The following is a 27,714-nucleotide window of genomic DNA, read 5'->3' on the forward strand; positions in this document are numbered from 1 at the left end:
TTATTTCTCCTCCTCCTCTCTCCCGTTCTCCACTCACCAAACACCCAACCCCGAGTGACAGAAATGTGCATCTATATATACTGTTGTGCTGGGATTCAATTACTAATTAATTACTCACTTGAATCCCAGCACGTGAATTAATTCTGTGCAACCCCGTGCTCACATATTACATTTTACCAGCACGTGAAGTGATTTGTGCCCTCCTCGTGCCTAAATACAAATCTACATTTTTAAATACACGTGAAACACAGACCCGTTTATATCCCATGTACCAATGACTATACACCAACATTAACACACGCACGCAACATACAACACATAACACACAATTGCACACAGGGGCGGGGCACATTGCCACAAGAGCAGACAGCAATCTATTGAGGGAGACCAAGATATATAATTAGCTTGTGATCTGAGTGAGGTAAAACATGTTACAAATACCCAGCAACCATTTTTGCTGCCTTTACTGTATTCATCTGTTGAAAATATTTGTGGATGGTAATCTTTGTGTTTCATGCTTTCCATCTACATTTCAAAACAAAAGTAAAGGTGTTATAATATACCTCTAAACTTGTTTCACTTGTGACCTGAGCCAGATTCAAACCCTGGTCTCCAAAGGTGAAATTATTGGATGGTTAGTGACAGGTTTCTCAGCTAAATTCATTGTTGGTTGTTCATTGCTAAATTACTGACATTCTTTCATTTCATCATTCCAAAAAGCTTCCAAGATCTCTAGCGGAGAACCAATCAAGGGCACCCACAGTATAGTATAAAAGTTTGAAAGGTTAAAGCATCACCTGACATTTTGGAATGATGGAATGAGGAAGTGAAATGAATGGCTTCACTGACAACAGTAAAGTCTATAGACAGCTAGTAAACAAATAACAAGTGTTATGAGAAAAATAACTCCACTGAAAGTAGCAAGTGCAGTCAAGAATGTTCAATCAATGGTTATATTAGGCTGACAGTGTACATTGTACAATGTGGAATTGTTCAAACCTACCAGTGAAACTTTAACAGACAACCTCAAGCACCCATACTAGTGACCCTGTACTGTACTTGCATTGTAACAGTGCCTTGAAGGGGAGTGTCTTTATCAATCACAACAGAGCACATGGTTCTGAGCAGCAGATAATAAGATTAGCCGCCCTGTTTGCCCTGCGTCAGTTGTGGTATTGTGATCAGAGGGATTACATTGTTGAAGGACATTGGGAGCTGTAGCTCTTGGTATATTTTATTAATGGAAAAAGGATATTTTAGCAACTGAATGTGGTACAACGATTTAGATAATTTAAAATCTTATAGAAAACTCGATTTGCACTCAATCTGATGCTTATCTGGACACTTATATCCAGTCATGGTATTCCATCCATTCAAAGTCAAACAATTGGAATAAGCTTGGAGTTTTGGGGGAGTTGTGTTTGTCCTTGTACACATTCTTGTGGTTTTTATAAAGTTTTTAATCTTCTGAGAGGTTGAGGTGAGGATCTCCTCCAAAAGGATCTCCCATGCACATCCAAAATATCAAGGTTGCCAATGAAGGGACTGTGAATTCTATGAAGATGAGGGAAGAGTGTAAGGCTTATGTTGATGCTTTGATTAAGGTGAGAGATATTATATCATTTCAAGATCAGAAATACAACTTACTTATGTTCTATGACAAGTTGGCTGTGCTAGAAGTGGATATTCTGAAAGTCAATGCCAGCATTATTATTTGTGGTATTATTATTTTTAGTAGAAGTAGTATTGTGCTTTAATAAGTATTACATGCATGGCAGAACATAATTAGCTTTTATGTTTCTATTTTGGACTTGACTTAGAGATTCCCTCGATTTTCAGTCTCTTTGTTAACAGTAAACGTATAGGAGTCTTTCTTCTGGGGTTTTTAGAGAACACCAGTTTGTATCAGTGTAGAAAAGCACTGAGCAGATTTAATAATAATTAGCAGTAAGTTGGTAGTTAATATAATTCATCCAAGTGTGTTGACTGCACTGCTGCATACAGCTTAATGATGTGAGTTTGAAAAACCGCCAGACATTTGTATTTTTATTTTTAAAGGGGAAATGTGGTACAGTATGTTAATTAACTTTAATGCAGCTTAATTCCACTAGACCCAGGAGAATATGATTGATTAGCAACTGTTTTATATTTTGGTGAGAGCTTTGTGATCAACATAAACCAGGAACATTTGATGCAATGTCAACTTTAGGTTTTAATGCAATATTGAATCTTTGAATCAGTTTTGCCTCTCAGCCTCTCATGTACTGTAGAAAGGGTTGTCAGTTCACTGCACTGTGCACAAATCTGCCCAAATGCCATTAAGAAAACAGAGACTAAGTGCATAACAAGCAAGAAAATACTGAATGAAGAATGTTTTTTTTAAAAATTCACACGTAGCAACATAACATATTTAAAGTAGCACAAAAAAAATCTTAATGTCAGGGCGTGCATTGTGTTCCATTAACATACAGCTGTAGTTGGGTTGGTTTCAACCAACAAGCCGTATGTTATTGCAACAAGCCCTGGAGCTAATCCACTTATAAAACGGATACAATAAAAAAGTGTTTTTATTTTTAAATATATATATAAAAATAAATAAATAAATAATAATAATAATAATAATAATAAAAATAATAATAATAATAATAATAATAATAATAATAATAATATATGTATTATATAACCTTCCGCTTTGGAGATAAATAGTCCTTAAAACAAGGTTTTATTTGTTGTAAACATTGGAGATTTTCAATGTTTCCATCTTCATAATCTGGCATCAAATTCAATCAGCTAAAAAGGAGAGGAAGGAGCTCCATGTGACGTTCCTGGATTTGGCTAATGCATATGGTTCAGTGCCACATGAACTTCTTTGGGCAGCATTTGATTTTTCAGTGTACGATGACAATAACAAATTTAGTGAAAGCCTACTTTGGAGATTTGCAATTTTGTGTTTCTACTTCAGAATTCAGCACTACATGGCAATGCCTAGAAGTTGGAATAATGGCAGGATGCACCACTTCTCCACTGGCTTTTACCATGGCAATGGAAGTAATTATTAGGGCATCAAAATGGGTAGTGGGAGGAGAGTGCTTGGCTTCTGGAATGCGACTACCACCAATTCGAGCGTACATGGATGACATGACAACCATGACTACAGCAGTAGCCTGCACTAATCGGTTATTGGGCAAATTAACCAATGACATCAAACATGGATGTCAAGTCTCAAGGTTTACCTGTAAAACGCATGGTTTTTCACAATTTTGAGAGTCTCACGGCCAGGCAAAACCCTTTATACAATACAAATGTCCAAACGTATTATTTCTTTTTTTTTTTGGGGGGGGGGGGGGGTCACCATGAAGAGGTGTACATTACCAATCTATATTCCTGTAGCTGCTATGCAAACCCCCCCCCTTACTCCAAAGATAGAATTACCTTGTTGTCTCAAACTGATGGTTTGTCAGCGCGAGTCTTCTATGTTTCTGTACACAGCATGTCATTACTCAGACAGAGTTGAAGGAGAGGCTGTCACTGTCTCGTTCACGCATAAATTACCACAGAAATAAAAGAGAAATGGACATCAATGGGAATGTAATTAGTTGAAATTAGTCGAAGTAAAGTTGAAATATATCATATTCTTTATGATGCCAGTGTCAGTGGTTATAAAGACAATACAATTGAAAATTGATGGTATGTCTATCTCTTTATTTCACCTTAATTTTGGTCAAAGTGACTCACTGGTCTCATATTTCTGTAAAATGATGCTTCTTTGTTTTAATAATGTTGATCAATAATACTAATAATCACATTCACACACTAACTGAAGATTTTATTAAAACTGAAAATCAATAAAAAAGTATATTAAACTAATTTTCTCAGTATTTACAAAGAAATATGTGTAGATGTATTCTTTTTGAATGATTTACATGTTAAACCAGATCACATATAAACATTCACTGTTAAATGTCATTTTTTTTTCGTGTGTGGTGTACCCAGACTATTTCTTTGTTTTATTTATTTTATTTCGTCTCCACAAAAGGAGAAAAAGCAAACAGTATTTTCTTTTCATGACTAGCTACAGTTGTGTTTCTTTATGTATTTGTGCTGTATTTGTGTCGTTTGCTTCGCACCCGGTGTGCATAGCCCTTAAGTCTAGGTCAGTGGTATAGCTGTCAGCCATCAGCCATGTGCAAAAATCTTGTACGTCAGGAAATGGTTGGGAGTTCCACTCTGCCTCAGCAGAGTGGGACTTTTTGGTAAAGGAATACTGCAGCTACCAGTCTCTGCTCTAACCGAGGAGTTTAAGTGCACCAAGGTCCGACTGGAAATGACATTAGTAGAGTCACGTGACAAATGCGTAAGGGAGGCAGCACCCTTGTTAAAAACTGGAAGTGGGCAAAGAAAGCCATGGAAGATGCAAAGGCTGCCCTTCAAATCAGTGATATTATGGGGCATGTTCAGCATGGAAGAGGGGGTCTCAGTTCAGCTCCTCCTACATGGTACAAGGCAACCCCAGCTGAACAGAGGAAGCTGGTAGTCAAGGAGGTGAAAAAGCAAGAGGATGAGGTGTGTAAAGGCCATTTCCCAGGCCAAGCAGGGAGAATGGATGAGATGGGAGAGTGTGGAACAATGCAAGATCGGCTGGCAAGACCTATGGTCAATGGAACAGAGCAGGATCAGTTTCCTCATCAGATCAACATATAAGAACATAAGAAAGTTTACAAACGAGAGGAGGCCATTCGGTCCATCTTGCTCGTTTGGTTGTTAGTAGCTTATTGATCCCAGAATCTCATCAATAATATTACTGGGGAGTTGGTTCCAGACCCTCACAATTCTCTGTAAAAAAGTGCCTCCTATTTTCTGTTCTGAATGCCCCTTTATCTAATCTCCATTTGTGATCTCTGGTCCTTGTTTCTTTTTTCAGGTCAAAAAAGTCCCCTGGTTTGATATTGTCAATACCTTTTAGAATTTTGAATGCTTGAATCAGATCACCGTGTAGTCTTCTTTGTTCAAGACTAAATAGATTCAGTTCTTTTAGACTGTCTGCATACGACATGCCTTTTAAAACCGGGATAATTCTTGAAGCTCATCTTTTCACTCTTTCTAGAGCATCAATATCCTTTTTGTAACGAGGTGACCAGAACTGAACACAATATTCTAGATGAGGTCTTACTAATGCATTGTAAAGTTTTAACATTACTTCCCTTGATTTAAATTCAACACTTTCCACAATATATCCGAGCATCTTGTTGGCCTTTTTTATAGCTGCCCCACATTGTCTAGATGAAGATATGTCTGAGTCAACATAAACTCCTAGGTCTTTTTCATAGATTATTTTTCATAGTCTTTTTCATAGTCTTTTTCATGATGTTCTCCCATCACCACAGAACCTAAACCTTTGGGTGGGTAAGGATCCCTCATGTCCTTTGTGTTAATCACCTGCAACATTAACACTAGAAGCCCTGCGGCAGTCATTTTGGAGGTTTTTGGTTTTAAAATGTAATTTTCTCCAGTCGTGTAACACATATGGGGCTGCACGTTCATGTACCTTTCTGTCCAATATTCAATATTGAATATAATATTCAATATAAAAAGACAATATTCATTGTCCAGGAGAGCAACCACCAAGAAAAGATGTTAAAACCAAGCCTCACCCAGGGCAACTGGAAGCTGATAGAGACTGCTGGCAGATGTTGGTCAATGTCTTATTTTTCCACCTGAGATTGCCACCACTAACCTTTGACCAGACATTGTCTTATGGTCTGGATCAGCACGCCTTGTTCATCTGGTAGAGTTAACAGTGCCATGGGAGGATGCTGTGGACTGTGGACTGTCCGCGTTTACTTTAAATACAGTGGAAAATGCATAATACATGATAGTAACATAATACGTGAAATAGTAGCAGCAACACAGCAGCTAATAGCAGATATCAGGCTTAAAGAGCATGGAAAGCAAGAGAGAACAGTTGGGTTTTGAGAGTTGATTTAAAGTGAGCGACGGTGGGAGCATCACGCACCAAAACTGGGAGAGAGTTCAAAAGAGTCAGAGCCATGAAGCTAAACGAGCGTTCTTCAGGTGTGGTGCACTTTTACTTGGGGATAACAAGCAGGCCAGAGATGGAGGACCTCAGCTTGCAGGCAGGGACATAGCGGGTCAGCAGGTTGAGGAAGTACTCGGGACCTGTGTGATGAAGGGCATTGTAGAGAGTTTTGAAAATAATCCTGAACTTTACAGGTAGCCAGTGCAGCTGGGCAAGACGGGGGGTGATGTGATCACATTTTTTGCATCTGATAAGGATCCTGGCAGCGGCATTCTGGACTAGCTGCAGTCAGTTTATGGTGCGTGCTGGGAGACCACCATATAAAGAGTTGCAGTAGTTGAGTCGAGAGGAGACAAATGCATGACAAAGTATCTCCGCATCTGGGAGGGAAAGGTAGAGACGGACGGATGTTTCGAAGATGGTAGAAGGAAGATTTGACCACGGAGGAGATGTGGGCATCAAAGGAGAGGTTGCTGTCAAGAAGTACACCACAGGCTTTGTACTGTGGGGGAAGGCAGCAGCAGGCAGGTTCCGAGGTTCAGGGCAGCTATATTGAGATTCTTAAGTTGAGTTTTAGATCCTACTAGAAGAAGTTCAGATTTGCTAGTATTCAGCTGAAGAAAATTGGCACACATCCAAGCCTCGATATCTTGAATGCAAGCCGAGAGCCGGACCATGGCAAAAGAGCTACCAGGGTTGAGCTTTAAGTAGAGCTGGGTGTCGTCAACATAGGAGTGATACATGAGGTTGTGTTGGCGGATGAGGTGACCCAAGGGAAGCATGTAGATATTGAAGAGAAGGGGCCCAAGAACAGATCCTTGGGGGACACCACAAGTGACTGGGTTTGCAACATCACTGCGTTCAGCATTTAAAACAGACTGCATGCATCTGGATAGGTAAGAGGTCATCCAGGAGAGACAGGTTCCAGAGATCCCATCATACTTCTAAAGGCGGTCAAGAAGAATGCCATGATCTATGGTGTCAAAAGCAGCTGTTAGGTCAAGGAGGACAAGCACAGAGGGAGCACCAGCATCAGCATTGAGCAGGAGATAATTCACAGTCCGGAGCAGAGCAGTTTCAGTACTGTGATGCGGCCGGAAACCAGACTGTAGAGATTCAAGGAGATTGTTATCTGTGAGATGTTTAATCAGCTGACTGGCTACAGTCCTTTTGAGAGTTTTTTAGAGAAAAGGGAGATTGGAGATGGGATGGAAATTAGATAAGTCAGCCGGGTCAAGGGAGGGTTTTTTGAGTATCGGCGTAACTCGGACAAGCTTAAGGGCAGCAGAAACTGACCCAGAGTCCAGGGACAGGTTGAGAGTGTGCATAATGGAGGGAGCAAGATCAGAAGCACAGAGACGGACAAGGTTAGTCGGCCAGGAGTCCAGGGGGCTTATGGCAGTAGTTGATTTCAACAGTAAGCCGGAAACATCAGCAATGGAGAGAGGAGAGAAGGAGGAGAGGGTAGGAGGGGCAACCGGAGGAGCATTAAGGTGGTCAAGTAGTAGACTGGGTTTGTGGTGGGAGAGTGTAGAATAGATGTTGTCGATTTTGTTCCGAAAGAAAGAGGAGAAATCATGACAGGTAAGAGAGGAGGATGGACGGGAGTTGGATCTGTCAGTGGCTGGATGTAGGATTTGGTCAATGGTCTTAAGTGACCCATATTTATATATATATATATATATATATATATATATATATATATATATATATATATATACAGTGGCTTGCATAAGTATTCACCCTCCTTGGACTTTTCCACATTTTGTAGTGTTACAACCTGGAATTAAAATGGATTTAACTGGGATTTTTACCATTTGATTTACACAACATACTTAACACTTTGAAGGTGCAAAATACTTTTATTGTGACACAAAAGTTAATTAAACAAAAAAAAAATACATTTGTTGGTTGCATAAGTATTCACCCCCCTGAGTCAATACTTGGTAACTGCACCTTTGGCAGCAATTACAGCTGTGAGTCTTTTTGGGTAAGTCTCTACCAGCTTTGCACATCTGGATCCTGCAATTTTTGCCCATTCTTCTTGGCAAAATGGCTCAAACTCTGTCAAGTTGGATGGGGACCGTTGGTGAACAGCAATTTTCAAGTCTTGCCACAGATTCTCAATCGGATTGAGGTCTGGGCTTTGACTGGGCCATTCTAAGACATTCAGGTTCTTGTTTTTAAACCACTCCAGTGTAGCTTTGGCTGTGTGTTTAGGGTCATTGTCCTGCTGGAAGGTGAACCTCCACCCCAGTCCCAGGTCTCTTGCAGACTGAAACAGGTTTTCCTCTAGAATTTCCCTGTATTTGGCTCCATCCATCTTGCCCTCAATCCTGACCAGTTTCCCAGTCCCTGCCGATGAAAAGCATCCCCATAACATGATGCTGCCATGCTTCACCGTGGGGATGGTGTTCTCAGGGTGATGAGCAGTGTTGGCTTTCCGCCACACATAACGCTTTGCGCTAAGGCCAAAAAAGTTCAATTTTGGTCTCATCAGACCAGAGAACCTTTTTCCACATGTTTGCTGTGTCTCCCACATGCCTTTTGGCAAAATCCAAACGGGATTTGATATGGGTTTTTTTCAGCAATGGCTTTCTTCTCGCCACTCTTCCATAAAGCCCAGCTTTGTGGAGCGTCCGGGCTATAGTTGTCCCATGGACGGTTTCTCCCATCTCAGCTGTGGCTCTCTCCAGCTCCTTCAGAGTTACCATTGGCCTCTTGGTTGCTTCTCTGACTAATGCCCTCCTTACCTGGTCACTGAGTTTTGGTGGACGGCCTTCTCTAGGCAAAGTCGCGGTTGTGCCATATTCTTTCCATTTTTTAATAATGGATTTAACGGTGCTCCGGGGATGTTCAGTTTGGGATATTTTTTTATAACCCAACCCTGATTGGTGCTTCTCCAGAACTTTATCCCGGACTTGTTTTGATAGCTCCTTAGTCTTCATGATGCTGTTTGTTTAGATATGCTCTTTAACAAACTCTGGGGCCTTCCAGAAACAGGTGTATTTAATCTGAGATCATGTGACACTTTAATTGCACACAGGTGGACTCCCCGAACAGACTGGCTGTCTTTCTTTTAAACCCTGCACCTGGCTCTAATTTACAATAAACCAGGTGCGGGTGATAATTAAACTAATACAACAATTAACAGAAAAACAATTAACCAGGACAAATGTGCATTCCGCACATGTTTTTACTGCAGAGAGGTTTTAACCCCCTCCCTGTTGTCTCACAATATATACACACAGTGCCATGAAAAAGTATTTGCCCCCTGTCTGATTTTCTGATTTTTTGCATATTTTTGACACTGAATGTTATCTGATCTTCAACCAAAACCTAATATTAGATAAAAGGGACCCTGAGTGAACAAATAACACAAAACATTTTATACATATTTCATTTATTTATTAAAGAAAGTTATGCAACACCCAATGCACCGTGTGAAAAGGTAATCACCCCCTTAGACTCAATAACTGGTTACGCCACCTTTAGCAGCAATAACTGCAACCAAACACTTCCTGTAGTTATTGATTAGTCTCTCACAGACAGCGCCATGGAGGAATTTTGGCCCACTCCTCCATGCAGAACTGCTTCAACTCAGTGATATTTGTGGGTTTTCGAGCATGAACTGCTCGTTTCAGGTCCTGCCACAACATCTCAGTGGGGTTTAGGTCTGGACTTTGACTAGGCCATTCCAAAACTTTAAATTTCTTGTTCTTCAACCATTCTAATGTAGACTTGCTTGTGTGTTTCGGATCATTGTCTTGCTGCATGACCCAGCTGCACTTCAGCTTCAGCTCACAGACAGATGGCCTGACAGTCTCCTGTAGAAGTCTCTGATACAGAGCAGAATTCATGGTTCCTTCAATGATGGCAAGGTGTCCAGGTCCTGATGCAGCAAAGCATCCCCAAACCATGACACTACCACCACCATGCTTGACCGTTGGTATGAGGTTCTTACTGTGGAATGCAGTGTTTGGTTTTCGCCAAACATAATGGGGCCCATCTTGGCCAAAAAGTTCCACTTTTGACTCATCTGTCCATAGAACATTGTTCCAGAACTCTTGAGGATCATCCAGGCGCTTTTTGGCAAACTTGAGACGAGCATTCATGTTCTTCTTAGTGAGCAATGGTTTCCGCCTTGCTACTCTGCCATGAATCCCATTTTTGCCCAGTGTCTTTCTGATGGTGGAGTCATGAACACTGACCTTAGCCGAGGCGAGAGAGGCCTGCAGATCCCTGGATGTTGTTCTAGGGTTCTTTGTGACTTCCTGGGCGATTTTACGCCTTGCTCTTGGAGAGATTCTGGCAGGATGGCCACTCCTGGGAAGATTCACTACTATCCCAAACGTTCTCCATTTGGACAATATGGCTCTGACTGTGGTTCGGTGGAGCCCCAGAGCCTTAGAAATGGCTTTGTAACCCTTTCCAGACTGATAGGCATCAACAACTTTTTTCTGGAGGTCTTCAAGAATTGTTCGTGGCATGATGTGCCTCTAGAACCTGTGTGCTGATAACTTCACTCTGATGGTAAGGGCCAAAGTTAGTCAGATTTATATTGGGCAGGGCTGGCCCAAATCAGGCCTGGTTGTTAACGCTAATTATCCCTTTAATTGGGTTGAGTTAACTAGGGGAGGCAATAACTTTTCACACCTGAAGATTGCATGTTTTATGTTGATTACCTTGCACACCAAACAAATGAAAGAAGCACCAAACTTTGGTGTCATTTTTCCTCTCAGACTCCCTCTATATACTACTACAACCCACAAAAAAATCTGACCAAATACAATGTGAAGAATGTGCAAAAATGCAGAAAATCAGACAGGGGGCAAATACTTTTTCATGGCACTGTATCGCATGCTGGTTTAAAGCCAGCACAAGTAGCAATTGTTTACTTTTAGTATCTGTTCTTATTTGTCTCTATCCTCCTCTGGACTACCCACCATGTTCAGCCAAAGCTGCAGGTTTTTATATTGTGGCAAAGGGATTAACTGGCTATTAATTACCTAGTTTATCCCTCTGCCACAGTCGGCACAAGGTTTCTCATATGTGTGGTCAACACTCATTCTCACAATTTTATCTGGATGGGGCATTTTAACCCCATCCAGGCTGTAAACAGTAACAACAAAACGGCATGTTTTTCAACACAAACAATACATTTTAATAATATTACAACAAATAATATAAAACACACAGTGGCGGGGTGTACCCAGTCACAGTGACGCAATCAAATATGAAGACATAAGCCCAATACCAGCTCCTGCAAGGGAGCTGCCTCTTTTGTACAGCTGTATTGGTGCTATGCTTCAAAGCGGGAGGTCCCGGGTTTGCGTTCCACCACAATATAAAGAATGCATGGGTGTCAAATCATAGACGGAAATACAGATTTCCATCCTGTTGAGATTTCTGTGGGGAAAAATATCGGCAATCATTTTTTCATCGCTATCTACACTGGTCTCTGGCAGTGTAGTCATGTGAATGAGGGGAGGGTATTTTGATTTATTATTTTTTTTTTTTTTTGCTGTGCGGCTAGAATGAAACAATCAGATGTTCGGCATGCATGTGGCTTCACTTCATCTGGTCATCATGAAAATATGTGTCTCTATGGGAATGTCTATCATAAAGATTGATGAAGGAATAAAGAACAGATGGAGGTGGGAATGGTTAAAAGAAAAAAATGATTTCGACAGGCCATTCAAGAAATGGTTGAAGAAAACAGACCAATGTGGCCAGGCTTGGTGCGTGATCTGCGACAAACCATTGAACTACGGTTCAAACGGCAAAAAGTTACTTCACAAACACGCGAAGGATCCTAATCAAAGGTTTGTGAATTCTCTTTTTTTTAACTCCATAAAGCATATTCTGTTGTTTTAAGGCCACGATACACTATGCGATTTCCGTGCGATACGATCGCATCGCATGAGGAGTGGAAGGGATCCCCTTGTTATGTTAACAGAAATAAAAAATCGTTCCCTTTGGTACATACAGTCATCAAATTGTATGAGCAGAATGATATTGTATCTGTGGAGATACATTAAAATGTGCTGCCCTCTTAGCCTGAAATACTTATCCAACTGGTTTAGCACAGTCAAATCTCTTTTTTCATAAACTTAAAAGCAGTATGTGCTTATCCTGTAGTTGCGGTAAAAATAACAGCACTAAAAGACAAAGACAATCTCGCATTACTTGGATTTGTAGTTCTTCATTATCATTTGTAAACATAAATAATAATATAATCTTTTTTTGAACATTATTAGAGCTGTACAATTGTGTATTACATTAAACATTAGTTTTTAATACCATTAGTTTGGTTTAAAACATGCCCTAAATTATACAAATATAAAACCGTCACTCAGCGGAACATCTCCCTCTTTTTCCTTCTCAAGACGGTAAGGTAGGACCTCTGTGTCTAGAACTGAGCGTATTGATAGGAAGAGCCCTCGAGTCGATTCGGGTCTGTTCTAGTTCCTAGCATTCGTGCTGAAAGCTGGCTTGCCGCTTTCCTGGAATCAACGACTCTTGAAAAAGACTGAGTTCTTTGTCTTTCTGTCTTTCAGCGGCCCCCCTTGGTGGGCCCCTCTCTCTTTGCTGTCTGTTGTATGTGAGCGGCTGTCTGTGCAGCCACCTGCGAGTGAGTTGTCTTTTCCTATAGAGAGCTACACAAGTATCCTCCTCGGGGCTAGGCCTGCGGTATCCCTGCTGTCGAGTGACCCAGCCGCACTCCCTTCCTCGGGGCTAGGTACTACCATATCCCCGTCCGAGTGGAGTCGCCGGTCGAACCTGACCGCTGCGGTGTGTCGGTTCATGTGCGTTCGGTGTGCTCTCTCTCCTTTTCTTCCTTCTTATAAACTGTAATTTTTGCTTGACAATTTTTGCTTCGGCCTCTGTTCCCCCCTGGTACACGCTTCGCGCTGACCAGGTGTGTGTGTTGACCACGCGGTCTGGGTACGCACTTTGCGTAGCGTCCTCTCCGGTGCTGCGGTACCATGGCGCACGCATAGCCTGATTCTCTTGGCACAGGCTGCGTATTATCCGACACCAGTGTAGGAGCTTAACGCACACGGTACTTGGTCCCAGTACGCAGTGTACGCAGAACAATATTCACAGCTCATACAACGCGCAGGCGTTCGTTGCTCCTGCCCAAATGTTACGCACAGAGCGCAGAGTATGCAGCTACGCTCCCGCTGCGCAAGGCCTCTGGAACATTCGAGGATGAGCAGTGCTGTGCACGTTGCTCTCATTGCATAGGCACTGCGCTGCTGGCGCATACCTTGTAGTGCCGCACGGTACAGTGCAGGCCTAGTCTGTTGCGCATCAGTTCCTAAAAAAAAAAAAAAAATAAATAAATAAAAGGGGAAATATGCTAAATAAGAACAGACCCATGCCGGGGTTCCATGCCTGAACGGCTTGTAACGCCAGTATCCCACAAGAGGATAACCATACCCTCTGTGTGCGGTGCTTGGGTGTCCCGCATGCCACCATGGCCCTCGAGAGGGATGTGGCTTGCAGCGTCTGCGTGGCTTTTCAGCCTAGGGTGAAAGAGGCTCGTCTGGAGCCAGAAAGGAGAGCCCCGCGTCCTACGCGGCAGGGTCGTCGGCGGCCTTTGGTTCCCCCGACGACGCGCCCCTGGCCTCTCTGCCTGACATCCCGAGTGCGCAGTGTAACCACTCCCCGTCTCCAGCCGCAAAGCGGGTAAAACGCTCCAAGCAGGCAAGGGACATTATGGACCTGAAGGCCCAGATGGCCCAGGTCCTGGAGCTATTGTCTAAACAGGCCACAGCATCGGCCCCTGCCCAGGCTCCGCTGCAGCCCCAAGCACCATATCCCCCCTCCCCGCAGGGTGCGCAAGGAGGATGGGAAGGCTCGCCCCAACTGGCACAGGAGGACGCGCTGTCCATAGCTGCCTCCGGTGATGCAGCTTCATTCTCCTCTGATATGCAGGTGGGGGACACCCTTACAGAGGAGGAACCCGGCTCTGAGTGTGTGTCGGAAGCCAATTCCACCCCGTTGCCTAGCTCGGTCTCAGCTCTTATGGAACGTGCTGCAGCGTTCCTGCATGTTCCCTGGACACCAGTGGCACAGCCGCACCGCTCCGTGTTCTGGACGCAGGTGCTGGCTCCCCGCCCGTAGTGTTTCCCAGCCTTCCCAGACTTTGTGGAGGAAGTGCGCTCCTCCTGGGATAGACCAGCTTCGGCCCCTAGTATCTCCAAGCAGGCTACACCGCTCTCCTCCTTGGACGGTGCGGATAAGCTTGGCCTGGCGGGGTTTCCACCAGTAGACTCCACTATTGCAGCCCTGGTGAGGGCCCTGCCGGTGGGGGGGCTCACTAGAGACCCAATGTGTCCTAACCCTCAGTGCAGGGTGGCAGAGACGCATCTAAAGCGAGCGTACGCAGCAGGGGTGCAGGCAACCCGCTTTGCTAACCCGCTTGGAGTGTGCTGACTGCATATCTGGATGGAGTGTTGCGCAAGGCCCCGCTCCCGGAGCCGGTGACTTCGGAGCTGCGTCTCCTGTCGGATACACTGCTGCAGATCTCCGGCCTGCAGAGGCAAGCCCTGGGCCAAAACCTGGCGAGCTTAGTTGTGGCGCGTAGACAGCTGTGGCTGTCACAGGCCAGGGTCCCTGACGCAGATAAAGCTGCGCTGCTGGATGCGCCCATATCCCCGGGGCATACGTTTGGGCCAGCTGTGGAAGAGATTCTGCAGAAATCTCTTTGAGACCGAGAGGCTTCCCGTCAGATGGCTGCGCTGCTCCCTCCCCGCGCTCCGGTGTGGAATAGGTCGAGCCATTGGCGGGCTCCCAAGACTCGAACTGTCATCAGAACGGTTCCAGTCCCCACAGCCCCACGGGGTGACCTAAGGCATCGCCTTCAGGGTAACAGAGCCCAACCAGCAGGTAAAGGAAACGCAGGCTGTGGTCGATCCACGTACCAGCGTCTCAGGGGTCGTTTTCAGGGCCAGCACGCTACACGCTCACCCCAAACTGCTCAGCCCCAGCCACAGCAGCCCCAGCAGGGCCCCTGAAGGCTGGCGGCCTCAGACCCCCTTTTTGGCATAAAAGCTGCAATACTGGCGCACTTGCACCATGGATAACTGGGTGCTCGCTGCCGTGCAAACCAGCTATGCGCTTCAGTTTCACTCGGGACCTCCTCCCTTTCGGGGTGTTATAAACACCTCCGTAACAGACCCATTGCAAGCCTCGGTACTTCAAGAAGAAGTGGTCGCCTTGCTGCGCAAGCAGGCCATTCGTCGAGTAGACCTCGTCTCCCAGGAGTAGGGGTACTACTCGAGATACTTTCTGGTACCCAAAAGAGATGGAGGGGTTCACCCCATCTTAGATCTTAGGCTCTTGAATGGGTTTCTGAAAGAAAGAAGGTTCCGAATGCTGACACACCGTCACATACTCCAGTCTGTCCGGCCGGGCGACTGGTTCACAACTGTGGACTTGCGGTACGCATACTTTCATATCCCCATTCGTCCAGAGCACAGGAGATACCTGCGGTTTTCCTTTTAAGGAAGCGCGTACAAGTTTGCTGTGTTGCCGTTCGGGCTCTCCCTAGCTCCGCGTACGCTTTCAAAGTGTGTAGACGCTGTACTGGCTCCCCTGCGGTTGCAAGGGATCAGGGTTTTGAACTATCTTGACGACTGGTTGATTTGTTCCCAGTCTCGAGAGGGAGCTCTAGCCCACACGGCAATTGTGACAGAGCATCTGGTCAGGCTGGGCTTAGCCTTGAACGATGCAAAGAGTCGACTCGCACCAGTGCAATGCACCAGGTATTAGGGGCTCCGGCTGGACTCCAATGCAATGCGCGTATACAGCCACAGTAGCGATCCAGCTGGGTCTGCTTTGCATGCGCCAGCTGCAAGCGTGGCTCAATGTATTTCATCTCAATGCCAAACGCGACAAACACCGCAGGTTGACTGTGTCTCGCACATGCTCAGCGGCCCTACGATGGTGGAGGGTTCCCTCTCACCTGCACAGAGGGGTGCAAATGGGAGTAATATTGAATCGCCAAGTGGTGACAACAGATGCCTCCAGCCAGGGTTGGGGAGCATTCTGGCAGGGCAGGGGAGTCAGCGGATCCTGGCCAGACCGCTGGGCACCCCTGCACGTGAACATGCTAGAATTGAGGGCGGTGTTCCTGGCTCTCCAGCACTTTCTTCCAGTGCTGAGCGGTGCACATGTGCTGATCCAAACGGACAGCATAATAGTGGCATATATCAACCACCAGGGAGGCCTTCGGTCTCCGGGGTTACATCGCATAGCCTTCAGGCTATTAGTATGGGCCCAAGCCAACCTGCTGTCCCTATGGGCGACGCACATTCCAGGAGTGGTGAACTTGGCAGCGGATCTCCTCTCCAGGAGAGGTCCGCATCTGTCAGAGTGGTGTCTCCACCCCCAGACGGTGGAGCGCATTTGGGAACGGTTCGGGAAGACACAGGTCGATCTGTTCGCTTCGGCGGAGACGACACATTGCCCCCTATGGTACACCCTCCATCGCTCAGACGGTCCACTAGGCGTAGATGCCCTAGCGCACGTTTGACCCAAAGTGTTTTTGTACGCTTTTCCTCCTATACCGTTGCTCCCGGCTTTCCTGGAGAAAGTCCGGTCAGAGAAAGCGTCAGTTCTTCTAGTGGCCCCCAGGTGGCCCAGGAGGATATGGTTTGCGACCCTGTGCCAGCTGCTGGACGGCCAGCCTTGGGAGATCCCGCTTCACCTGGATCTCCTCACTCAGGCACAGGGCTCCCTTTGGCACCCAGATCCTGGCAGGTTCCAATTGTGGGTCTGGCCCCTGAAAAGGACTGCTGGCTAGCCCTGGGGCTGTCGGATGCGGTTGTGAGCACTTTGCAAAATGCTAGGGCAGACTCCACTAGGTGAGTTTATACCTACAAGTGGAAGTGTTTTCAAGCTTGGTGTCTGGCTAGAAGCCATGACCTTGTTAGCTTTGCGTAAATCGGATCAGCTTTTTGTTTGTTATGGTACACGGACCTTGGGACACGGACCTTGGGACAGCCCCTCTCTAAGCAGCGTCTGTCTCATTGGATTGCAGGCACGGTGTCGACTGCATATGATGGTGCTGGGTTACCCCCACCTGGTAGAGTAGCTGCACATTCGACTAGAGGGTTGGCTACATCGTGGGCTCTTTTTAGGGGTGCTTCGATGCCTGAGATTTGTGCTGCGGCTAGCTGGGCTACGCCGCATACTTTCACCAGATTCTACTGCGTTAATGTGGTAGATCCTGCTGTGCCATCTGTGGGCACAAGGGTCCTTGAGGGTGTAAGTTCACACCGCTAACCTCTAGGTTAGACAGCGCTTGTGCGTCCCTCATACGCTGTCGTTCCTTCTCCCTCGCGACGGCTCTGGTATACATTATCCCATACTAAATGTTGGTGGTCGTCTTCGACTTGAAAGGGAACTTTAGGTTACTTACCGTAACCCTGGTTCCCTGAAAGAGAAGACGACCACCAACCATGAGGTTGCTCCGGTCGCCCTCATGGGTTCGGCGGAAAAAGAGGGAGATCTTCTGGTGAGTGACGGTTTTATACCCTCGGTAGGCGGGACCGAGTGCGTCATCACAGGAAGGGGCCTTCGGCAGCTCTGATATAGAGAGCTCAGTATTACCTACCTCTAGGGTAGGGAATATCCCATATTAAATGTTGGTGGTCGTCTTCTCTTTCAGGGAACCAGGGTTACGGTAAGTAACCTAACGTTTTAGAGGCAGGATACATCTCTTTTTAATTTGGTGACCCCTTATTTTTATTTCTGTGCTGAATGTATTATTGAAGAAGTATATCCTGCAAAGTTTAAGAAAAAATAACAATGGAGTACTCATATTTAAGATGAAAGCTACCTGTTGCACAAGTGAGATAGCTATATAAGGTATTTTAGAAGTATTTTACTTTATCACATCTATTAGTTTAGTTGAAGAAAAACAATACATTGATAAAAACATGTTTTTCCTTCAGCAAAAGAGGCAAATGTCACGGCTCGAATTAAAAATCTGGTCACATATATAAACAAAACCACTGTCGTTGCTTGTGACAGCTTTTCTATAGGTAGCTAGTGAGATGAGCTGGAATTCTTCTTTTTTCTTCTCCATATATATATATATATATATATATATATATATATATATATATATATATATATTATAGCAACTTCATAGGCTGTGTAGAATATGCATACAATACTTTGTAGCGGGACAGTATTTAAACAGAGACGAAATACTGTGAAGTTAATTCCAAACAGGGCGGTACCTGTTAGTGCTTTATTTACATGTCCATCCAGCATAGAATAGTCGGTGAAACAGGCAAAGGTTCATACACAATCCACGGTTTTCAAAACAGTCCAGGTATCAAGCACAAAGAAGGTAGTCAAACAATCCAAGGTCAATAACAAGTAATCCAACAATCCCAGTACTCACTTCCTGTAGCATACTGCCTTCCCCACTCTTACCACTGGTACTTGCCTGGACCTCCCTTTTTATCCCCCTGGGAACGCCCTTTTTGATGATGTGGCATTAAAACCGGTCACTTCCGGTTTGGCGGCCATCTTGTTTCCGGTATGACTGAAGCCAATCGTCACTTCCTGTTTGGCAGCCATCTTGCTTCCGGTATGACTGAAGCAAGAATTTGCCATCAAGACTGCCCTAATGTATCTCCCATTTCGCACCAATCCCCTCGTTCTATCACAATATATATATACAGTGCCTTGCGAAAGTATTCGGCCCCCTTGAACTTTGCGACCTTTTGCCACATTTCAGGCTTCAAACATAAAGATATGAAACTGTAATTTTTTGTGAAGAATCAACAACAAGTGGGACACAATCATGAAGTGGAACGAAATTTATTGGATATTTCAAACTTTTTTAACAAATAAAAAACTGAAAAATTGGGCGTGCAAAATTATTCAGCCCCTTTACTTTCAGTGCAGCAAACTCTCTCCAGAAGTTCAGTGAGGATCTCTGAATGATCCAATGTTGACCTAAATGACTAATGATGATAAATAGAATCCACCTGTGTGTAATCAAGTCTCCGTATAAATGCACCTGCACTGTGATAGTCTCAGAGGTCCGTTTAAAGCGCAGAGAGCATCATGAAGAACAAGGAACACACCAGGCAGGTCCGAGATACTGTTGTGGAGAAGTTTAAAGCCGGATTTGGATACAAAAAGATTTCCCAAGCTTTAAACATCCCAAAGGAGCACTGTGCAAGCGATAATATTGAAATGGAAGGAGTATCAGACCACTGCAAATCTACCAAGACCTGGCCGTCCCTCTAAACTTTCAGCTCATACAAGGAGAAGACTGATCAGAGATGCAGCCAAGAGGCCCATGATCACTCTGGATGAACTGCAGAGATCTACAGCTGAGGTGGGAGACTCTGTCCATAGGACAACAATCAGTCGTATACTGCACAAATCTGGCCTTTATGGAAGAGTGGCAAGAAGAAAGCCATTTCTTAAAGATATCCATAAAAAGTGTCGTTTACAGTTTGCCACAAGCCACCTGGGAGACACACCAAACATGTGGAAGAAGGTGCTCTGGTCAGATGAAACCAAAATCGAACTTTTTGGCAACAATGCAAAACGTTATGTTTGGCGTAAAAGCAACACAGCTCATCACCCTGAACACACCATCCCCACTGTCAAACATGGTGGTGGCAGCATCATGGTTTGGGCCTGCTTTTCTTCAGCAGGGACAGGGAAGATGGTTAAAATTGATGGGAAGATGGATGGAGCCAAATACAGGACCATTCTGGAAGAAAACCTGATGGAGTCTGCAAAAGACCTGAGACTGGGACGGAGATTTGTCTTCCAACAAGACAATGATCCAAAACATAAAGCAAAATCTACAATGGAATGGTTCACAAATAAACATATCCAGGTGTTAGAATGGCCAAGTCAAAGTCCAGACCTGAATCCAATCGAGAATCTGTGGAAAGAACTGAAAACTGCTGTTCACAAATGCTCTCCATCCAACCTCACTGAGCTCGAGCTGTTTTGCAAGGAGGAATGGGCAAAAATTTCAGTCTCTCGATGTGCAAAACTGATAGAGACATACCCCAAGCAACTTACAGCTGTAATCGCAGCAAAAGGTGGCGCTACAAAGTATTAACTTAAGGGGGCTGAATAATTTTGCACGCCCAATTTTTCAGTTTTTTATTTGTTAAAAAAGTTTGAAATATCCAATAAATTTCGTTCCACTTCATGATTGTGTCCCACTTGTTGTTGATTCTTCACAAAAAATTACAGTTTCATATATTTATGTTTGAAGCCTGAAATGTGGCAAAAGGTCGCAAAGTTCAAGGGGGCCGAATACTTTCGCAAGGCACTGTATATATATATATATATATATATATATATATATATATATATATATATATATATATAAATAACTGGTGACCTTTGTTTTTTCAATGGGCTCATCCAGTTAATATTTCCTTTACTGATTGATATGAGAAACACGTGCTCATTAACACCAGCAACCAAGCACGACCCCAGCGCGAGCTGTCAAATCAAAACTGAAAGGAATTACAACCATACCTCACATAGTTGCTGGCTTCTCAGCCAGGGAAAAAAAAGCTCACCAAAGATTATAAAATACTACATGGGGTAGTGTGTGATAAATGATAATGTAATGCCCACCTTCATGGTTGAAATGAGTCATTAAAAATAATAGTTTAAAGATTAAAAAAAAAAAGTAATTACCATTTACTATACACACAACAAAACATTCTCAAGTATGACCAGCAGGCTATATCACTCAAAAGCTTGACCATTTCCAGACCAGCTTCACCAGCTTTACACCAGCAGCCAACAACTTGTTTCACCAGCATGACCATCTAAACGCAGATTCAACAGCAGTAGACCAGCTCATTAACCAGCTTGACCGTCTCCAAACCAGCTTGACCAGCAACAAACAGCTTGAGTTCCAAGCTGGTCAGTGCTGGAATTTCCAGCAGGTAACCAATGAGTTATCAATGTGTGTAGGCCGGGATAACCACAGGTATAATGATAGAGATTCATTTAGGGGATTCTATCCCACCCTAGTATATTTAAAGTTAGATAGGCTGGGTTCCTGGTGCAGGATATCCCTACGTAGGGGGAGGAGCACACAGCCGAACTACTGTAGGCCACATTTTGTTTTATTAGTTGTGTTTTTACTGTAAATACTTTAAATAAATTCTGCACACCTGCATGGCGTGTCGACCACAACCTCTGTGTCTCTCCTATATCTGTCAGTGGACACCCACACCCGTATTACAAGGGGCTTTTGTTCGAAATGTCCTGAAATAAATTATTTTTTAATAACTTAAACCTTTTGTGAACAGGTAAGCTTTTCATTTTTGTACACTGCACCTCCTTTCAAACATATATATAAACAGCAACAAGTTCACAGGTGTGCTAGTTATATTGTGGACCACCTGCAGTTGATAAAAATATGGATTAGGCCCTCAGTATTTTCAAGCACAAGAAAATTATATTGTAACACTGCCGCTTGCACTCTGGTTCGTTTGCCCCTGTAAAAATGCAGACTGACACAAACTTGAGGTTTTGGCACTTATGCACACTTTTAATAATGCAAAAATAAACAAAACGAAAACAAAACCTAGCTCCTTCAGAGTGCTTAGTAAACATACAGGAACACACTAACTATAAACAGGACAGCTAAGCTGTTTACCTGTTAACAAACAAACACGCTGTTTTACACACTGTAGCACGGCAACACACAGTACCTCTCGTTTGACTGCACGGCAGCAGGGTACACCTTCCTGCTTCTTTCTACTCAGCAGTGCAGAACAGACTGGCTGTATCTCTTTTAAACTCTACACCTGGCTTTAATTTACAATAACTGCCAGATGCAGATGATGATTTAACAATTAACAATAAAATGAAATAATGTATGTTTGGCAGGGAGGATTTTAACCCCCTCCCTGCCTTGCTACAATATATATATTTCACTGGACGCCTATGAGAGCGTGAGAGTAAAGAAAGGCATTGAGGGGCAGTGAGCTTGAAGCACGCGAGTGCTTGAGTGACGATGGTGTTAGACATAGGACAGGCTGGACAGATCCCTGTACTCAAAGGACCGGGTCAGGCAGCATCCTCTGGCTGCTGAGCGGCTTGAGACGAGTAAGGGCCAGGACAAGACATACAAACAAGACACTCTGAACTCTCCCCGAGGAGGATGAGAGACAGAACATATGAAAGACGAAGATCTCAAGTCCTGGCCGGGTCAGGCAGCATCCTCTGGCTGCTGGGCGACAAGGAGAATGAGACATAGAGGACAAAAGGTCAGATCCCGATCACTACTCAGGCAGCATCTTCAGGCAGCATTGGCTGGCAGCTGGGTGGCGCGGAGAGTTAGGGAAAGAAGTGTCTCGGGTCCTGTCACAAAGACGGCCGGAGTGGGTGGCGTCAGACCAGAAGCAGGAAATAAAACGACAGAGAGGTGTGGTTTGGTGGAGCTGAGCGAATGGTTTCGCTCAGCATTTAATAAACAGAACAGAAAATAAAAAGGTTGTACAGACAAAACACAAAAACAGGACACGGCACCTGCGCCAAAATAAATAGACAAACAAAACGCACTAACATTTAACAAACAGTGAATGGACAGACAAACAAACACGGTGAGTACAAACACTTATATTTACGCTTTTACTTTGGTTTTTACTCCTCTCTCTCACCCATTCTCTACCCACGAACACCCAACCCCGAGTGAGTGCTACGTGTCTCTATATATAATGTTGTGCTGGGATTCAATTACTAATTAATTATTCACTTGAATCCCAGCATGTGAATTCATTACGTGCAACCCCGTGCCCACATATTATTACATACTTTAAATGCACGTGAAGTGCAATCCCGTGCCTAAATATAATTATACAATTTTAAATACTCGTGCTGCACACACCCATTTATATCCCGTGTACCAACTACAATACACCAACATTTAACACACCACACGCAACATACAACACAGAAACGTACACAAGGGCAGGGCACATTGCCACAGGTCCGTATAGGAGAGACGAAGGAAGAGAACCCCCCGGTGCAGTATTAGAAATGGAGCGGATGAGGGGGGAGGAGGACAAAAAACAAACACAAGACAAAGAGAGGAAGTAGTGCTAGGTTAATATAGGAAAAAGGGGGAGACTGATGGTTGGAGCTGCCAAACGGAACTCCCGGCGCTGCCCTGGCCACGCCCCTTGACTGACGTGGCGAGCACTGCATGAGGCTATTTAGAGATGACTAGAAGTGAGCTGCCCCCCTCCACCCGGATGTGATTGAGCCAGCTGATCACTCCCCCTAGGTGGAGCGTGGCTGAGGAAAGCTAGAGAGGAAAGCTAGAGTGGACAGCATAGAGAAATGAGGTAAACAGGGAAAAATGCAGTGAGAACGCTCTCTGTGGCTTCCCCTGAATTACGCCTAAAGGCTATATATATATATATATATATATATATACTGTATATTTTTTCGTTTTGAAATAACTAAAAATACAAATTTATAACTCACCATATTAAATCTATAAAATTAACCTGACCCCATCAAATTACTTTATAAACCGAGTTATTGATTTCATATGCATTGGTTTCCTTTTTGAAGATGTTTGCTTCTGAATACACATTTCAAGCAGTGTTTGTCTGAATATTAAAATATCACTGAATACATATTGCATACTGTAAAGTTTAAGTTTACAATATTAACACCAATGAATACAGTAATGAATTCCTGGAAAGCTGCAATGTACTTTAGTCAGCAAACACAAAACAGAACTCTTCCACATTTATTTAATTGGTTTAAATTTAAATGAATGCATTCATAACTCTGACAAGTGTAATCACATTTTGATGCTGTTTTTCATGATTTTTGTTTTACGGGGCTAGGTTGTAGCCTGCTATAGGCACCTGGCGACCAGTGTTGGGGGATCCTCAGATTGCTCCAACCTGAGAGATGAGCTCAAGAGGACACGTGAAAAAGCCCAGGATTTGGCAGTGGCCAACAGGAATAGGCTGACACTTTGCCTCCGGGACAAGAACTTGCCCAAAGATGACCAGGCTGAGATGGAGCGCCTTTGGGTGGCTTTCTCCTCCAGTTTGGAGCTCTTCCATGCTGACATGTGCAAGGTCTTTGAAATGGGACAAAGCTTTAGTCTCTCTTCCCAGAACAATCTTTTAGTCCAGACTGGAATGTCAGGTATGCATGCTGAACAAGGCTAGGATTTGTAAAGATCCTTCCAAAATGGGATTTAAAAAAATCTTATAGTAAAATTATTGTAGTATCCCTTGTTATCCTATAAACAATATTTGGTTATTATTGTTATTATTTATTTCTTAGCAGACGCCCTTATCCAGGGCGACTTACAATTGTTACAAGATATCACATTATTTTTTTTACATACAATTACCCATTTATACAGTTGGGTTTTTACTGGAGCAATCTAGGTAAAGTACCTTGCTCAAGGGTACAGCAGCAGTGTCCCCTACCAGGGATTGAACCCACGACCCTCCGGTCAAGAGTCCAGAGCCCTAACCACTACTCCACACTGCTGCCCTGGTTGTAATATTAAACACACAACCATTAATGGCAAATAATAAAACATTAGGTTAAAACAACAAAAGATCCTCTTTCCTACTGTGGGAGGCTCTGAAGGAGTGGTGTGGAAGTACAAACAGACACACAGTCCAAGGATGAGTTTGAAAAGTAGTTTATTTGTAGGATGTTAGCACCAGCAATATGTTCAATTTGTGAAACACACAAAAGTAATAGGCAAAGGAAAACGTGTTTATAACACAAAAGAAAGGAAATGGTGGTCTTCCAAGCAGCTAACAAGGAGTCCAGCTGAGCACAGCATCCAAGGGTTCGTTGAGACAGGTTTTAATCCTTGTACTGCAACAATAACAAGACAGGTTATAGTCCGTGGTAACACGATTCAAAACCAGGGTGCTGTGTACTCCAGCTGGCTCCTCTCTCCTTCCTTCCTTAACTTTGTTACCTGCACATTCCCCTTATATGCGTCAAACTCCACACATGTGCAGCTTGACCACCAAGATGGCCACCACAAGCTGACCATAGGCTTACAGTCTGTTCCATCTGGTAAGGTCGCAGAGTTAGTGACCACAGGGCCATCACCGGTCGGGAGGCTGGACTTCACCAGCAGGGATTACCTTACCCTATCACACCTACAAAGAAAGTTTTAATACCAACCACGGCACTAGGTGACAAGTTTAAACAGCTTTAATTTGACAATTACATCTTGCAGTATTTGTTTCAGTTTTAAAATCAATTCAGAAGCAAAGAAGCAGGTTAACTATGTTAACTTGGATAACACAATCAAGACTAATCTGTCTCCCAATTACAACAAATTGAAAATCATGTACAGTAACTAGTAACATCCTCAAAAATGGACAACAGATTGGGCCTGGTAAATAACTCCCCAGTATATATGGAACATCAGTCACTTTGTAGTTTAAAATATTGTCTTGATGCAGAATAGTGACTTTACAGTTCCCCTAGCAAACATGTAATAACCAATAAATATTTCCCACACTTCAGACAGCATTCTCATGTGTCCATTACTGTTTTGCTGTTGAGCTATTTGTTTTCAAAATGTATTTTCCCTTTGACCAATGTATATCCAATTTATCCAGTAACAACACTGTGATAAAAATTATTGGTTTCCTATATCTATTGTAGATTGTTTGTCGGATCAATATGTACAGGTAGTAAATACTGTATGTTTTTCCTGTGTTACAGGCGCCACATCAGACATAGCAGCCAGGGCACTGAGTGTTCAGAAGATCAACTATGATGAAACGGTGTCAAGCGTGGACAGATTGGAGCAGAAAGACCTGGAGGAACAGATTGACAAAGTGGATAAGATGATCTATGACATAGAGATGAAAGTGAATGTCCTCCGCTGGACCGTGGAGGCCAAAGAACCGAAGTACGCTGACCCTGTGAGCAATGACACCTCCTCTGTGGCTATGCTTTCCTTGGAGGATGACGACAACGACCAGTGTTGTGACCGAGGCCAGGTTATTGTGTCAGTGATTCTCGGTGGCGTTGCCATGGTTGCAGTGGTGCTGTCTGTTTGCGTGGTGTACCTTGCATGAGCAACCTTAGTCCCAGGAAACTTTCCACCAATTAGATGGTAACCCAGGGTCAACAATGTGTGAACTTGCTTGGATGACTTAAGAAAGCAAGGCTCAAAAGAAGGATTCTGGCAACTTTAGACTACAATTGAACTCTTACCTAAACTAACTGTTAGATGAAATGGGAAAGTTAGTGGTCCTTTTGGTGCAGCTGTTACTAAGTAGGGGAGTTAGGCAACTTTTGTATTATTTTGAACATCACGGTCATTAAAAAGAAAGTCTATTTATTGCAAGAAAATAAGTAGAAAGATTGATAGTTAGCATTTTGATCTAAGAGCTCTTGGAACATGTCTGAACATTTATATGCACTATTTACTATTTTCTGTTATGCCGTTCTTTGCAATGAAATGTTCCCTATTCATTTTTTATGTTTATCATATGCACTTTAAACAATTCCTGTCAATATTCTTATGCTGGGGAAAAAAATAACACAGCAGAATAGCAGTTTTCAGATAACTACAGCATCTGTTCTTTCAAGTAGTGTGCACCTGATGATTCAGCTTGTCAAAGAGTCTCAGTACTGGTTTGGTATTCATTTCATGATTTGTGTGTTCTCCCTATGGTGTTGGGAGTGTGTTGTCAAACTATTGAGCTCAAGTAGAAATTTAAGAAACTCACCTCAAGAGAGTTTAATTGCTGAAGTTATGCTAGGTTGATTTGTATTTGTACAAAAAAAGCCTCTGAACATTTTTATATATTTTTTTAATTAAAAGTGAATAATTCTCTAAAAGCTTACAGAAAATAAATGACTTATCTCTACAAGATGTAATTTCTTAAAAACCATGAGGCACCAACACTTAGATAATCTGCCATCTTTGAATCCAGTAGCAGTTGGGTTTGTTTCAAAGCCCTATACTATTTAGTATTTACTATGTTTTATTATATATATATATATATATATATATATATATATATATATATATATATATATATATATATATATACAGTATAATAGGTAGAGGTCGGCCTGGTTACCCGGGTCTCTTTTTACTACCCGGGTATCGATTAGTTAATTTGAGAATTTAAAGAAAATGTGACAATACAGTTTAAGTGCGGGTCTCTGGCTGGCGTAATAAAGACAACGTTAAAACAAGCTTTTTCATTAAGCCTTTTCTTAACTGACAGGATATCAATGTTTTACAGAAAACAATAACACACAATGAGCGGCAAGTACATAATAACTGCGGTGACTATTCTTCTCAGGAACAAAATTGGAAAGAAAACAACATCCTGTTGGTTTATGTCAGTGATAACTCTGTGATCCATTAATAATAACTATGTGGCTTCCAATATGGAATGCTTTATCTAGTTATTGCGCAGATATCGTTTCTTACCAAAAAGATAAAATAAGTAGCTTTTATTTAAAAGTAAATAAGCAAATAAATAAAATTAAAATAAAATAATGTGGAGCACATTAAGTAAGTGTGCTTCCTCCTTTGAATACAATATGTCCTTGGCAGTGTTTGCAAATTCAGTTTTCTCTCACTAAGAAATGCATTGCTTGGTTGCCATTGTTAT

The 27,714-nt window shown here is 43.3% G+C and overlaps 1 protein-coding gene across 1 annotated transcript; it reads left to right on the forward strand.

The window, feature by feature from the left end:
- Positions 1-1,182: 1,182 nt before the first annotated feature.
- Positions 1,183-27,114, forward strand: LOC117435274 (regulator of G-protein signaling 9-binding protein C-like). Its single transcript, XM_034058317.3, has 3 exons — positions 1,183-1,604; positions 23,929-24,238; positions 25,799-27,114. The coding sequence occupies exons 1-3, from the start codon at positions 1,509-1,511 to the stop codon at positions 26,155-26,157; spliced, it is 765 nt and encodes a 254-aa protein (XP_033914208.2). The 5' UTR covers positions 1,183-1,508; the 3' UTR covers positions 26,158-27,114.
- Positions 27,115-27,714: the final 600 nt, after the last annotated feature.

This window comes from Acipenser ruthenus, chromosome 3 (genome assembly GCF_902713425.1).
Source record: "Acipenser ruthenus chromosome 3, fAciRut3.2 maternal haplotype, whole genome shotgun sequence".
NCBI lineage: Eukaryota > Metazoa > Chordata > Actinopteri > Acipenseriformes > Acipenseridae > Acipenser > Acipenser ruthenus.

Excerpts from the sequence above, each read along its gene's own strand:
- LOC117435274 (XM_034058317.3), top strand. The coding sequence starts at position 1,509 with ATGCACATCCAAAATATCAAGGTTGCCAATGAAGGGACTGTGAATTCT. Across the intron at positions 1,605-23,928 it reads ATGTTGATGCTTTGATTAAG|GTTGTAGCCTGCTATAGGCA; the intron begins GTGAGAGATATT and ends TTACGGGGCTAG. Across the intron at positions 24,239-25,798 it reads AGTCCAGACTGGAATGTCAG|GCGCCACATCAGACATAGCA; the intron begins GTATGCATGCTG and ends CCTGTGTTACAG.